General features: G+C 53.1%; 1 protein-coding gene and 1 long non-coding RNA gene across 8 annotated transcripts in view; one reads left to right on the top strand and one right to left on the bottom strand.

The window, feature by feature from the left end:
- Positions 1 to 748: 748 nt before the first annotated feature.
- CUNH11orf53 (chromosome unknown C11orf53 homolog) overlaps positions 749 to 12,889 on the bottom strand; it is a 12,651-nt gene continuing 510 nt past the window's right edge. Inside the window, exons 1-4 of one of the 7 annotated variants that reach the window (XM_006026633.3) lie at positions 5,108 to 5,290; positions 4,683 to 4,725; positions 3,571 to 3,860; positions 749 to 3,027 (exon numbers count right to left, since the gene is read on the bottom strand). In XM_006026633.3, coding sequence (XP_006026695.1) covers positions 2,629 to 3,027; positions 3,571 to 3,860; positions 4,683 to 4,689 — 696 coding nt within the window. In that variant the 5' untranslated portion in view covers positions 4,690 to 4,725; positions 5,108 to 5,290 and the 3' untranslated portion in view covers positions 749 to 2,628. Of the gene's footprint in view, positions 3,028 to 3,570; positions 3,861 to 4,424; positions 4,461 to 4,563; positions 4,590 to 4,682; positions 4,977 to 5,107; positions 5,291 to 12,889 lie in introns of those variants that run through there. The other 6 variants (XM_006026634.1, XM_006026636.1, XM_014521324.1 and 3 more) reach the window with 6 other exon arrangements.
- LOC102387268 lies at positions 5,475 to 9,984 on the top strand. The gene is made up of 3 exons (XR_001358249.2): positions 5,475 to 5,730; positions 9,694 to 9,775; positions 9,868 to 9,984. It is a non-coding gene; the product is annotated as an uncharacterized LOC102387268 (long non-coding RNA).

Here is a 12,889-nt window from a genome sequence, read left to right as displayed (position 1 = left end):
GCGGGGTGGGGGTGGATGCCCTCGGCAGTGCCCTTCCAGCCCCGCCTCGCTCAGCCGGGTGCTTTAGCGGACCCTTGTTGAGCAGATGAGGCCAGAGGGACACCCCGGCAGCTGGGGGACCCCGGAATGACACCCTGTTAGCTGGGGCACCCCATAAGGACACCCCATCAGCTAATGCATCCCACAAGGACCCCTGTAAGGACACCCCATCAGCTGGTGCACCCTGTAATGCCCACCATAATGACAACCCATCAGCTGGTGCATCCCATAAGGACACCCCATTAGCTGGGGCACCCCGTAATGCCCACCATAATGACAACCCATCAGCTGGTGCACCCTATAAGGACACCCCATCAGCTGGTGCACCCTGTAATGCCCACCATAATGACACCCCATCAGCTGGTGCACCCTGTAATGCCCACCATAATGACAACCCATCAGTTGGTGTATCCCATAAGGACCCCAGTAATGACACCCCATCAGCTGATGTGCCCCATAAGGACCCCTGAAATGACACCCATCAGCTGATGCACCTTGTAAGGACATCCTGTAAGGGCCCCCTCATCAACTAGTGCACCCTGGAAGGATACCCCATAAGGACCCCCCACCAGCTGGGGCACTGAGGAAACGGGTGCATTAAGGGCATAAAACAAAAGGACCAAGCCTGTGAGGCGCTCGTTTGCATTATGTGGTGTTCTGCAAGGCAGGATAGGTGCCAGGGCAGGCGATCCTTTGGCAATGGGCCGTGGGGAGGGTTTTCCAGGGTTGCTGGGTTTTGGGGGAGCCTGCAGCAGTAGAGGCCGTGCAGGCTCCCTGGCTCTGTTACCAGCATGTCTCAGCCACCGCGCAGACCCCATTTAAAACCCAAGGTATTGCAGAACCAAGGAGAGATGCTGGCTGGAGAGCAGGGGCTGCGGGCAAAGTGCCGCTGTGACCACAGCAGCAGGCACTTCCACGGTTAAAATACTCCTTCAGGGTCGTGTGGCAGATTGACAGGAGGGAGCCAGAGCTCTGGCTGCTGGTGCCGGCTGCCAGGGGAGGGCACTGCCCATTGGAAATCTCAGGGTGCTGGGCACTGCCTGGGCTTCTTTGGGCCCGATTGAGATGTCTGAGTTGCTGGGGGGTTGCCCTGCGAACCAAAGGCCGCAGCTGCCCAGATGAAACGAGACCGGTTGCTGAGCCCTGTAGCAAGCAACTCCCTTGCACGGGAGCAGGGGTGCCAGGCTGGGGGGCTCAGGGTGCAAAGGGCAAGAGTGCTGGAGATCCTGGAGGGTGTCCCTTGCTGGCTGGTGTGGAGGAGAGCAGCACTGCCCCCCCTGCCTGCCCCCAGGATGATCAGGACGGGGTGCGGATGACCCCATGCCTCAAGCCAGGGTGCAGGTCTGCTGGAGTGTGCCCGCCCTTTGGTCTGGTGAGTGTTTTTTGTAAAGCCAACAGTGCACCTGGGAGCAAAGCAGCTGGTGTCTCGGCCCTTGTCCTCCTTATCACTCCCTGTGGCTGTATGGCTCCCAGGGGCAGCAGCTGCTTGAGGAACCCACACGACTGCTGGGTGCAGCTGGAAGCAGCTGCTGACCCAGCCCGGGGCTCGCGCCTTGTGCACAGGGCCACGCGTGGTTCTTGCATGTGGGAGCAGCACCCTCTAGCGGTCACGCAGGAGCCCTGATGCCCACCTCGCCGGCAGGCGGTAGCAGTGCAAAGGGGACAGGCTTGGAAAGAGCTAGAGGCTTTGGCAAGAGGCTGTGCATCGCATTGTTGGGTGGCAGAGCAGGACCATTTCCCTGCCACGCGCTCTTGCCTCTGGCCTGGGGAGAAAGGTGGGCCCTGGTCTGTGCAGCTGGGCAGAGGCCGGTGGAAGTGCATTGACCATTCACGTGTTGGGGGACCATTCCAGCTGCTGGAAGTGGGGCGTCTCTCTTGTTATGTGTTTGCCTATGGCAGTGGGTAGCTGGGCCTGTCAGAAGTCAGTTCACACTGTCGGTAGACATCAACAGAAGCCGGGCTGCCCTTCACAAGGCCTCAAGCTCTCCCTTAAACAGTGCTCTGCACTTGGGTTTAGGTTGTACCGGTTTATTTGTCATGGCCTAGTACGTCTGAACAAAGCTCCTCGTGACCGCCCCCCCAGAGCAATCCCCCAGGCCAGGGCAGTGGGGTTTGGAGGTCACGGCTCTGTCTGCTTAGAGAGCACTATGCAAGACAGAAGTGCCCTGGAAAGGCTCCCTGCCCTCTTTGCCGAGTCCCTGCAGACACAGTGTCACCAGCACTACAAAGCCGCACCCGAGCCCCGTTTCTCCAGAGAACGCCATGACCACGCAGATCTTTAAGGTTTCCCCTTTCCCAAATTGGGCCTAAGCCTGAGCTCACAAATGCCATTGACTTCAAGTGGGTAGTGGATCACGGACCCCGTTTATCAGCTACCCAGGAACCCTGACACTGATATAGTTAAACAGAGCAGAAAGCAACATGCTGCTTCAAACACAGGCCTTGTCCTTCATTTGAAACCCCTCCTAGCACTCCTGCCTCCAGGCCTGTTAAGGAAGTTCCTTATCCTCAGCGCTGAATGACCGACTACAGGTCGGATCCTACAAGCAGTACATCAGTTTGAGTCGTCTTTCATGCCAGCGCCCTCCTTCAGTAGGTTCGCCTGCATTCATACGTTCCCCAGACCGGACTCCCATCTTCTTTGCCCCACGAAGAGTTGTCGTGAAGGGAGGTGGTATCGGAGACCTCGTCTGACGAGAGATGGATCATCTTGGGAGTCAGGTCATTGGGTACAGTCATAAAGGATGGGAAGGAGTAGGGCGAGGTGCCGGGGTACCCGGATGCATAGTGGACATCCTCCAGAGCGTGCAGAGAGTAGGACTGGGCTCCGGGGAGTGAGGAGCTCCAGCTCGAGCCCCTGTATTGGGAAGCGCCGCTGCTCTCATGGGGGAGGCAGCTGGTTGCGGTCGACAGCGTCTGCAGGGAGTCAGAGCAGGTGATGTCCGGGGGGTTGAGGCTGTCGGGCATGGTCTGCTCCCAGGAGTCTCTCTGTGAGAAATGTGGGGAGAGAGTCACGGCTTGCTCAGCGCCCACGCGCAATCCCCTGGCTGGCATCAAGGCTAAGCATGCGCTACATCTGTTGACCATTTTGATGTGGTTTGAAGAGGGCGGGGTGGGGGGGGACACGGGCTCATAGAGGCCACACAGCAGCTGTGGGCCTGGGCAGGGGCAGGAGGACTTTCAATCAGCTGTTCCTGCAAGGAGTAGGATTGAGTAGCCCCAGGAGAAGTCAGTGCCTCCCATGCTGGGCAGAAGGAGGCAGGGACCAAGCAGCACTGGCTGCTATTGCAGCCTGGATGGGGGGGGCCCTCGGTCACATCTCATCTGGGCAGGACCCTCCCTGCTTGCGCCAGCCCAAGAATCTGTCCCGGTGCTGAACCCCGCCACGGAGCTGGAAGGGTCTCACTAATATCCATCCAGCCTTGTCTCCAGGCTGTGGCCGATGCCAGATACTCCCCAACGCGGCGCATGCTCCCCCGGAGGAAGCCCGTGGCCCACCCGCTCTCAGCCAGGACCAGCGCAAACACTCACTATGAGGAAATGTGCCTGGTCGTTGGGGAAGGGCGGCAGGAGTGGGGCCAGCGAGGAGGTGCCAAAGAGGGAGCTGGTGCCAGGCGGGGTGCGATAGTCCCCGTACTGGTCGCTGAAGTAGGGGTCCAGCAATGGCGGGTACCCTTGGACGGCAGAGGAGTCTCCCGGGAAGGGCTTTGCTGCCAGCGGGGATGCGTAGACCTCGCTGGGGAGCTGCTTTGTGCCGTGGAAGTCCAGTTCGGAGGCAAATGGTCTCCTCATCCCGTAGTAGCCAGACAGGGTGGGGGAACCTGCAGGTGGGGAGAGCAGGAAGGGGTCACAGTTTAAATGTGAGGCACAGTGCCCCAGAGCTGATGCACGCAGCCCTCTCCCCCACTCCTCCATCAGGCAAAGCAGGCAGCCGCTGCCCAGAGCAGGAGGATCCTGTCCTAAACCAGTGCCCTCAGCCCCTGATCTTCAATGCTGGCATTGCTCCCAAAGCCCAGCATAACCTCCTCTCTCCTGCCTCAGGTCAAGTAACACCAGAACTTGCTAAAGATGAGAAACCTTGCCTCCCTCTTCTCCCCTGTAAGACTCAGGGATGCCTTGTTTAGGTAATGGGCACCCTGTAGCACACCCACTATGGGTATACTGCAATACCATGTGCCTGCTCAGTAAGGCAAACTGCTAAATTGGGGATCAGTCTGCTTTCATGCCCCTTTTGGGCATGGGGGAGTTAATGGTTTTAAAGCCCCCTCCATAGAAGCCCAAGAAACAAAGACCCAGGAGCCTAGCTGGAAAAGACAGGCCATGGAGCATCATTAGGCCTGTTTGTCCGCTGGGGAACTGCCAGCCAGAGAGACCGAGAGCCAGACCTGACCCTAATGTGCCTACGTCTGATACCATCCTTGCCCCGGGAGCTGGCTCTGCTGGCTCTGCCCTCCCTTTGGGAATTTATATAAGGGTTTAAACAACATTAGGCTGCCTTTCTGGGTTAACCCTGCAATGGCTCACCTTCAGCGGTGAATGTCTCCATCACAGCCCTGCATGGTATTATCTTAACATCCTTTTGTAGGACAGATGGGACTGGATTGTTACCCTCAAATAATGCACTGTTGAGTAGAGAGACTCACCTGACATTTGGACAAATGAGGACTGGGGGCTACTGGTGCTGCCCTGAAAAAGAAAGACACGTTGGCAAGGTTTTGCTCCATGGTGCAGAGCACATGCACTGTTCAGGAGCATGTTTTGCAGCGTTTCCATGTACTTTTGGAATCCCAGGCTATGACTAAGCAGCAATTAGGTACAAGCCTGCAAGCCTCAGAGAGATAAAGTAACAGCAGACGGAGGCCAAGGAGAGATTTCAGAGTTCTCGGATTGTGCTGATAAATCAGAAAAGCAAGACAGCACAGCTTGGGTCTCCTGTACCCCAGGGCCCCTTCGCAGAACCAGAAGGGTGTAGCATGGCCCTTATGCAAGTGAGAATCAGGCCCAGCTGACTCACTGCCCAGACTTCCCTGGCCCTTCACACCGGTACAAAGCAGGCATGAGTCCTTACCACTCAGATTCAGCAGCACATCACTGCCCTTTTGTGCAGACCTAACTGACTATGTGTGGAGCAGTACAGGGCAGAGCCAAGCCCTGTGCGGGTCACCTGGCAGCAAAGGGCTGATCAGCCAGAGAATAATGAGTGCATGCAACTACCAGCTGATGGTGTTGCCCTATTACCTAGTGTTGCAGTCTGTGCATTGGTGCTAAAGACCCTGAGCTCAAATCCCAGTGATGATCTATGCAATTAGTGTGCAATTGGGTTTGTCCTGTGTGGAAGGAAAAGCTATAGCAGAGCTCATTATCCTGGCCATCACTAATTTATTCCCAACCTGGGGTGTTAGTAACACAAGCCTCCTGTCTTTTCAGGGTTTTAGTGTTTCAGCTCAGGCACAATCAAGAGACACCAGGGTTCATCAAAGGACATAAAGGGAAGAGAGAGCACCAGATGAATCAAGAACAGGGAGGTGAAAAGCCCCTGATGCTGCAGCCCTCATCTGGTACCTGGATTCACACAGGTGAACTCATGATAACAGTGACATCCTGATGAAGCCGGGGAGGCTCCATGAATGCCAAGACTGCACCACTGGTATCTAATGACAGGCCTGGAGCCTTGGTGTGCAGGAATTAGAGGTATCCATCAAACAAGGCAGCACTTTATTAGCTGTGTATAACTATCCAGTGACTGCAGACCTGGCTGCTCGCCTCTTTCAGCAAGGCAGAAATGGAAACCTGCATTCCTTTGCTGCTCCGGTCCCCCTGGCAAGGCAAGGCAAGGCAAGGAGGGAGGATGCTCGTAGGTGGGAAGGAACCTGACCCGTGAAGGGGACGGCCATTTGAAGGAACGGTTTCCACGTTCAGAGGATGATAGGGATGTAGACAGCACCTTCTGTGTAACAATTATCCAAGTGTCTAGCAAGAATCTAGCGTGTTGCTTGTGCTGCCCACAATGAATTCTCAGAGACCCTATCAAGCAAAACATAGGCTGCTGGTTTTCTTAGCTCAGTGAGAGCGGCAGCCCTCCTGCGTGCATTGGGTTTGGCAGTGCTATGAATCACGTTGCCCCCAGGAGATCTCGCCTCCTTGGAACCACAGTTTGAATTCCTAGAATCAATTTAGCCGCAGATATTCCTTGCTCAGAGGCATTTCTGCTGTCCTCGCTGTGACTGTAAAGAATCTCCATCCGGGAGAGCCGGGTTGTAGTGGGAATGGCTTAAAAGGTTGCATTTGTGGTGCTCTGTATGTTGCCCATGCTGCACCGTCTACGCTGAGATGTTGATCTTGCTTGGCACCGAGCCCCATGCTCAGACCCTCTGCGCAGACCAAATGAACGAGCGGCAGCTCTGAAACGTAGCTGTGTCGAGCTCCCGTTCTTCCAGGCTGCGGAGGCAGTGTCACAAATATGCCAGCGAGGCAGAGGAACTCCCGAGTAATGGTTTGGTCCCTGATTTCTCTGCTTCAGACTATCCCCAGCATCGTGTCAATGCTGCTACTACCTCTATACAAGCATTATGTTGCAGGGAGCTTTCCCTGGGCAAAAAAAAAAGCTCAGATGCAGTGCTGCAAGCATCTAGGTAAATGTGTTGCCCTGAGGTCTCGCTTTGGGCTGCAAAACCCTTCTGAAGGTTAATAAAAGCCCCAGCGACATTGGATGCTCACCGCCCCATTGCTTTCCCCTTTGGGAGGTGGCGTGGAGTTTCCTGTTTGCCTAGCGCATGCAGGAGGTTCCGGCCTTGCCAGACAACCAAATTTAGAGGCTTGGATTTGAATTAAATTTGCCAGCGCTGGGACTTCCTTCTGCTCACACGGGAGGTTCGCAGCTGCCCGAACGCTCCTTCATGAAAATGAGCATGTTTGAGTGAATAGGTCACCTCAGCTGTGAAAGCAGTGGGAGGTTTTGGGGATCCCTGTCACCCTGACATGGCAGTTTTGTGCGGCAGTAGCTAAGAGCACTGCCCAGCTAGCTCAGGGCAGGCCTGGAGAATAAACCGGATGCAAAGAAAAGGTAGGAGCGAGCTGTTTTATCTGACTGTTCCCAGCCAGGCATCCGGGGACATTTCTCTTCTAAGGTTTAGACTTTGTCTAAGGTAACTTGAAATAAAAGCAATGGCAAAAATTTGAAAAACGAGAGAAATGATTTTTTTTTCTATCTTGGCTTTAGGGGCCTGATAGCCATCCTGTGCTCTGAAGTCAGGTGGCGCAGGGTGGCCACTGCAGTCACCGGCTGCTTGTGAAAACCTTGGCTAGCAAATCCTGATGGGCCTTGTAGAGGGCAGCACGCACTGTGCTATGCTTGGGGCTTGACCATGCAAATCTTATATGTGAACCACCCCCCCTCCTGCTTCGGGGCAGAAGCCAACTTCTAGCTGCCAAGTGGAGCCTTCTCCTGGGAGTGCTGCATCCTCTCAGGGGTGCGAGGCTCCTGGCACCTTCCTCTGAAGCAGCTGTTTTAAGACAGGAGCAATAGATGGAGCTCTGGCTTGATTTGGGCAGTCCTTGTGCCTTCCTAATGAATCCTGGAGGATTCCCTGGGAGCCTTCATTAGCAGAAGGATTAATTGTAGGAGTAAGGAAGCATCTGAGAGCACAGGCTCATCTGGCCAGTGAAATGGAGAGGCCAGCGCCTGGTTCAGGCAGTCACCGCCACGGGAGATGTGGAGTCCCTGTCCGTCACTTTGGGAACAAGGCTGCTAGACGGGTAGGGGTGAGAGGCAGCATCTGGTGAGCCAGGGCATTGAGTGCCACAAGGGGCATGGGGAGCTCCAGTTTGGGGAATCCGCATTGCTTTCCTCCCTCCTCTGGTCCGGCATGGAGCCAGGTCACTGCCCGCAGGAAGCCTACAGCAGCTCTCCAGCAGTCGCATCTGATAAGAGCCCTTTCGCCTGAGCCAGGCATCCGCTGTACTGTGCTGCTGCCAATCTAGCAGCACATCCTGACCCCGAGCAGATGTCTGGGGCCATCTGCGGCGAGTCTCCACCGGTCCGACACAGGACGGTATGCGCATCTGCTGGGCAGGAGGCGCTTTCGCAATTCATGCCCTTCGGCAGGGAGAGCGCCCAGCATAACCGAGCTCCTTGCTTCGACTTGCCAGCGTTGTCCAGGTCTGCTAGGAAGGCCAGCTCTGGGGCAAAGAAAGCCCGAGCTGGGGGACTTGCTTGTTGAGCCCTATGCAAAGGTCCTAGGTTCGAGACCAGCTGCTGCCCAGTGCTGGGGTTACTGTGACATCAGCCTTAAAGGAGGGCTCTGCCCTCTGTACAGAGGGGCTCACACTAGACTGATCCCACCTGGGCCATGCAGTGGGGAACGAGGCGATCTCTTGGGGAGGCGGCTTGGTGCACATAGACTATCAGTGTCCTGGGCTCTTGCCATAGCTGTGTTTCCCCACATCCCAGCCTGCCCCTCAGGACTGAGACCTGCAGTGGCTCATCCCGACTTTGGGGTTTAACTCTGCCAGCAACGCTTGCAGCACCTGGTCCTGGCAATTAATCAGAAGAGACAGCAACTGCTGAGTTGGCTGGGGTCTGCGTCTCTTAGCATTTTATTCCTTTCTTTATCTGGTGGCGAGTGGCTTGGATTATTTTAAGCTCATTAGTCCAGTTCCCCTCTGCCTCACTTCTTCGCAGCCCTGCAGGGTTTTGATAACCGTATCTTCCACCCGGCAGGAGCTGGTGGGGGGCAGCCAACCCGCTTAACACCACCCAGGCCTGTGGTTTATAAAGCGATTAGTGAGCTCCGTCTGGGCCCCGTTCTCGAATGCCTTGCATTGCTAGGCAGGGAGTCACTCAAGAAAAGTGCACGGAGCCACAGGGCTCTGTCTGCTCGGTGTCACGGCTCAGCCCCATGGCTTGTTCGCGTGGTGGGAGAGAGCACGTGGGTGGATTTTCACAACCCACCTCCTGCTTCTGCCTTGACTTCAGGGCCTCCAAGCACTCGGGTCTGATGGCAGGATTGGGTCCTGAGTCAGGTGTAGCATGGGGATGCCCTTATTGAGCTGCTAGCTGTGCAGCTGGCTCCCAAAAATCCCAAGAGAGCTGACTGACTCTCCAAGCTCTTCAGCAGCCCCAGAGGAGAGGCTTTTCCTATAGGAAATTCAGTTTTCCCTACATTTCTGAGGATTTTAAAAAAAATTATTGTTACTTTTCCACTTTAAAAAAGTCAAACTGAAAACGGGGAAATAAGTCAAATTGCTGCATTATTTTGTTCTTATCAGGGTGAGACAGTTCAGCTGAACTCTGTTTACAGTGAACATTTCTGCTTCAGTCTTTTTTCATTGAAAAATAAGGGGTTTTTATGAAAAGAAACTCAGCTGAGTCTTGCAGTCAGGGGGAATCTCTCCTTCCAGTGTCACTCCTGGGCAGAGTCCTTTGGCTTTACCCTGGTTTGCCATTGGAGACAGAGAGGTCCAGCAGATTGAAGACCAGGGCTGTATTCTGGGCTCAGCTCCTGGACAAGTCAGTTTGGCTCTCTGTGCCTCAGTTTCCCCATCTATGAAAGACAGCCTGTGATCCTGGATCCTGGCCTTCCTGTTACATACTTGGGAATGTGCTGATAAGGAGCACCGTTCGCCAGCCGTGGTTATCTTTCTTTTGTTCCAAAGGTAACAGGTGCTCCCTACTGCTATTCCTTCCCAGGTGCCCTGATGAATCAGAGGAGATGGGAGGTGGGCACCCACGGGGATGGTGAGTGATACCCATGTCCGGCAATTCATGGGAAATCAGAAATGCAAATCGCATGTATATCATCACAATGCAAATTCCCTTTCTATCTGCAGAAGAAAGGCCCCACTGCAAGAGGCTATCTCACTCAGCAGACCAGGAGCTGACTTTTCCTGACAGTTATCAACCCAGCCCAGGAGCACACAGCTGTTCCAGACACTTGTTGGCTAAAGAAGGGTTTGTCCATTTTTGGAGCAAAGAATCCATTTCAAACAAAGGGTGCAGCTTAATTACACTGCATCATGGTTATATAGTCGGGTAGTCACTCACCTGCTGTTCGCTGGGATATATTGTCTATTTATTTAATGAACTTAGCAGTGCCCACAGCCACACTTTTCCGAACTAGTCGGAGCATTGTCCCAGCCAATAAAGATGTCTGTCCCGTGCCATAATTTCTCTTTTATTAGGAGGGGCAACTACAGAGCTAGTTTTGTAGTAGCCATATGCACAAAAATCTGCTGTGCTGCTGCATGCAAAACAAGCAGAGTAAATAAGGAAGGAGGGAACACTTTACAACATTGCCCTATCAACCTTAGTGCTGCCTTTTGCATCCAGCCCAAGGATATCTGAATGCTGAGTAGCAAAGCAGCTGTCTTTGTAGCCATGAGTAAATGGTGGATAAAGCGTTCCAGTCCCGGCTCACGCTCCTGCTGCATTGGGGTGTATGCAAAAATGTGTGAACCTCATGCCATGTACATGGCAGCCAGGTGTCTCCAGAAGTGACGGGCCTCTTAGATGTCAGGTGCACACAACAGTGCATGTGTCCCTAGGCATATACTCCTCCCCGTGTCAGGGCTTGCCACCCGGTTTGGTTTGGGTGGTTAGGTACTGTGAACTTCATGTACGTAATGAGCAGAGTGAAAAATCCTTTCTGATCTGCATGCTTTGCAACCAGTGAAACCTGAAACAAATGGCGTGCAAAGCAAATACATTTCCAATGCCTGAAAATGTTCTTTATTTTGCTCCTAACTCAACTAACTGCTGTCCCCATCCGCTGCAAGGATCGCAGGCTTGGTGACTCGATCACCCCACACACATCTGTCGTAGTTCCTCTCACCCTGAGCACGGAAATGATGCAGTTTGATGAGCTCAACTTAGTCCTTCACAGTACTAAGAAATAGCAGCTATGAGCAGGGAGCCTTTGGCAGACAAGGCCCTTAGATCCGACGTGACTATATCTGGACTAGGGCCTAGTCTGGAGATGACATTGCCTCTGAGTTGTCAGTGTCTTCCCAGCAGTTTAGAGAAGATCAGCATCGTTTATTGAGTGGCTGGATGGTGAGACTTATGGAGAAAGATGAAAGAATTGCGTAGGGGTGGCTAAGCTAGGCTTCGAGCTTCAAAGTCTCTCAAGGAGATTTAAATCCTCTGAGTGAAATCCTGGCGCTGTTGACAACAACAGCAGAATTTGCATTGATTTCAAGGGAGCTGGGATTTCAGAGGACAGCGATAATTTTAATGAATTCAGGGATATTTTAAATTCTCAGCCTGAAGACATGTTTTGGAGGGCAGAAGAGATGCAAGTCAATAAATATCAGGAGGAAAAAAAACTTGTCAAGTGATTCTTTGGCTTTCTGAACAGGAATATAACTTAGAGTGATGGGAGGGACTTAAGAAGGAGAATGGTTTTGCCTGATCTGCTCTGACACTAGCTCCAAAGACTTGGTCCAAGAGCCCTAGAGTGGATCCTGAAAAGGGACAGACGCTGGTTTTGTACTGAAGTAACTGCTGATGTCAGTGGAATTAAAACAGGGTAAAACTATTGTCCTTGGGAGCCTGAGTCTGCCTGTTGCTGACTTTGGGGAGCGTGCAGTAGTTGATGAATGCCCCCCATGTCAGTGTGTGTAATAAAACACTCCATATATGTGTGTGAGTCGATCAGTTGGTTGATGACTGCACTGGGAGCCTCCTAAGCATTTCTCTGGGTTTGTTGTGTTCAAAAGATGGGGAAACAGTACAACTTCTGCAGTGAGACATGCTGCATTTGCTAGCACCTATAAGAAAGTCCAGTGGTTAAGTGATGGGAATGGGCCAAGACCCATTGCCTGTTGTGTGTTCCTTCAAATGCTTTCAGCCAGTGGTAACCTTCCAGAGCAATATGAAGGGCTCAAGTCCTGGGCACAGAAATTAAAGTAGAAACCAGTGACTGTACAGAACAGCTGGGAACTTATTTGGGTTCAGCCAATGCAGGGCTGGGCTGAGCTGGGCTGCGGGGGGGTAGTTGTTTTTTCTTTTTACGTTGAGTTTCTCAATGACTCCTGCCCCAGATTCTCAAAAGCAGCAAGAGAACCGCTGTTGTTTTGCTGTGCGGTTCAAGACGTCTTCAAAGGACCTGGTTGTCAGAAAGTGTGGAGCACAAGCCACTGAAAAATCAAGCCCCTTTAAAGCAGGACAGGGTGGCACCAGAAGCCATCAGGCATTTGGGGAATCTTGCTTGGCGCGTAAAAAGTGGTCTAGTTTGTTGGGGCACAGAGAGGAGAGCTTAAATCTACAGGCTGACCTGCTCCAGGTCTCCAGGGGTCAATAATCATTCATCATCTCATTATTTCAAGCTAGCATTTTGCCAGCCCAGGAGATAGCCCGCTAGGCTGCAGATGCAGGAAGTCAGGGAGGACTGTGACAGACAATGTCATTGCCTTTTTGTGTATTTGCAGAGTGGTCTCTAGAGGATGCTGCTTGATCTTCTGAGGAAACCAAGTGCCCTTGCCCTCAATCAGATTAGCAACAGTGTAAGGACAACATAGGGTGCTTTAATGCTTTGTGCTGGGGTTGGAGGCTGCCTGAGTTCTGCAAATTGCAGCCATTTCCAAGCCTATTGCATTACTGCTGCCCAGTTATAGAAAATATATAGCATTTCCGCTGGGAAACCTACTACTCCTGTCTGTTTTCTGGTGTTGGAGCCTCAGCACGCTGATACCCAGCCTCTCTTTTCATGAATATGAAATTGTTGCATGGTCTTTTTAGTGCTGCTTATGTGCATCTGCGCACCAAATCGCACTTCGGGAGGAGGTGGGGGGGCTGTTCAGCTTGATCAAACTGACTTGGTCAGTCAGAGCTGAGGGAAAATGAAGCTGTCTT

Source organism: Alligator sinensis, unplaced genomic scaffold, assembly GCF_000455745.1.
Source record: "Alligator sinensis unplaced genomic scaffold, ASM45574v1 scaffold1241_1, whole genome shotgun sequence".
Lineage (NCBI taxonomy): Eukaryota > Metazoa > Chordata > Crocodylia > Alligatoridae > Alligator > Alligator sinensis.
This window is presented reverse-complemented; position numbering and strand designations above follow the sequence as displayed.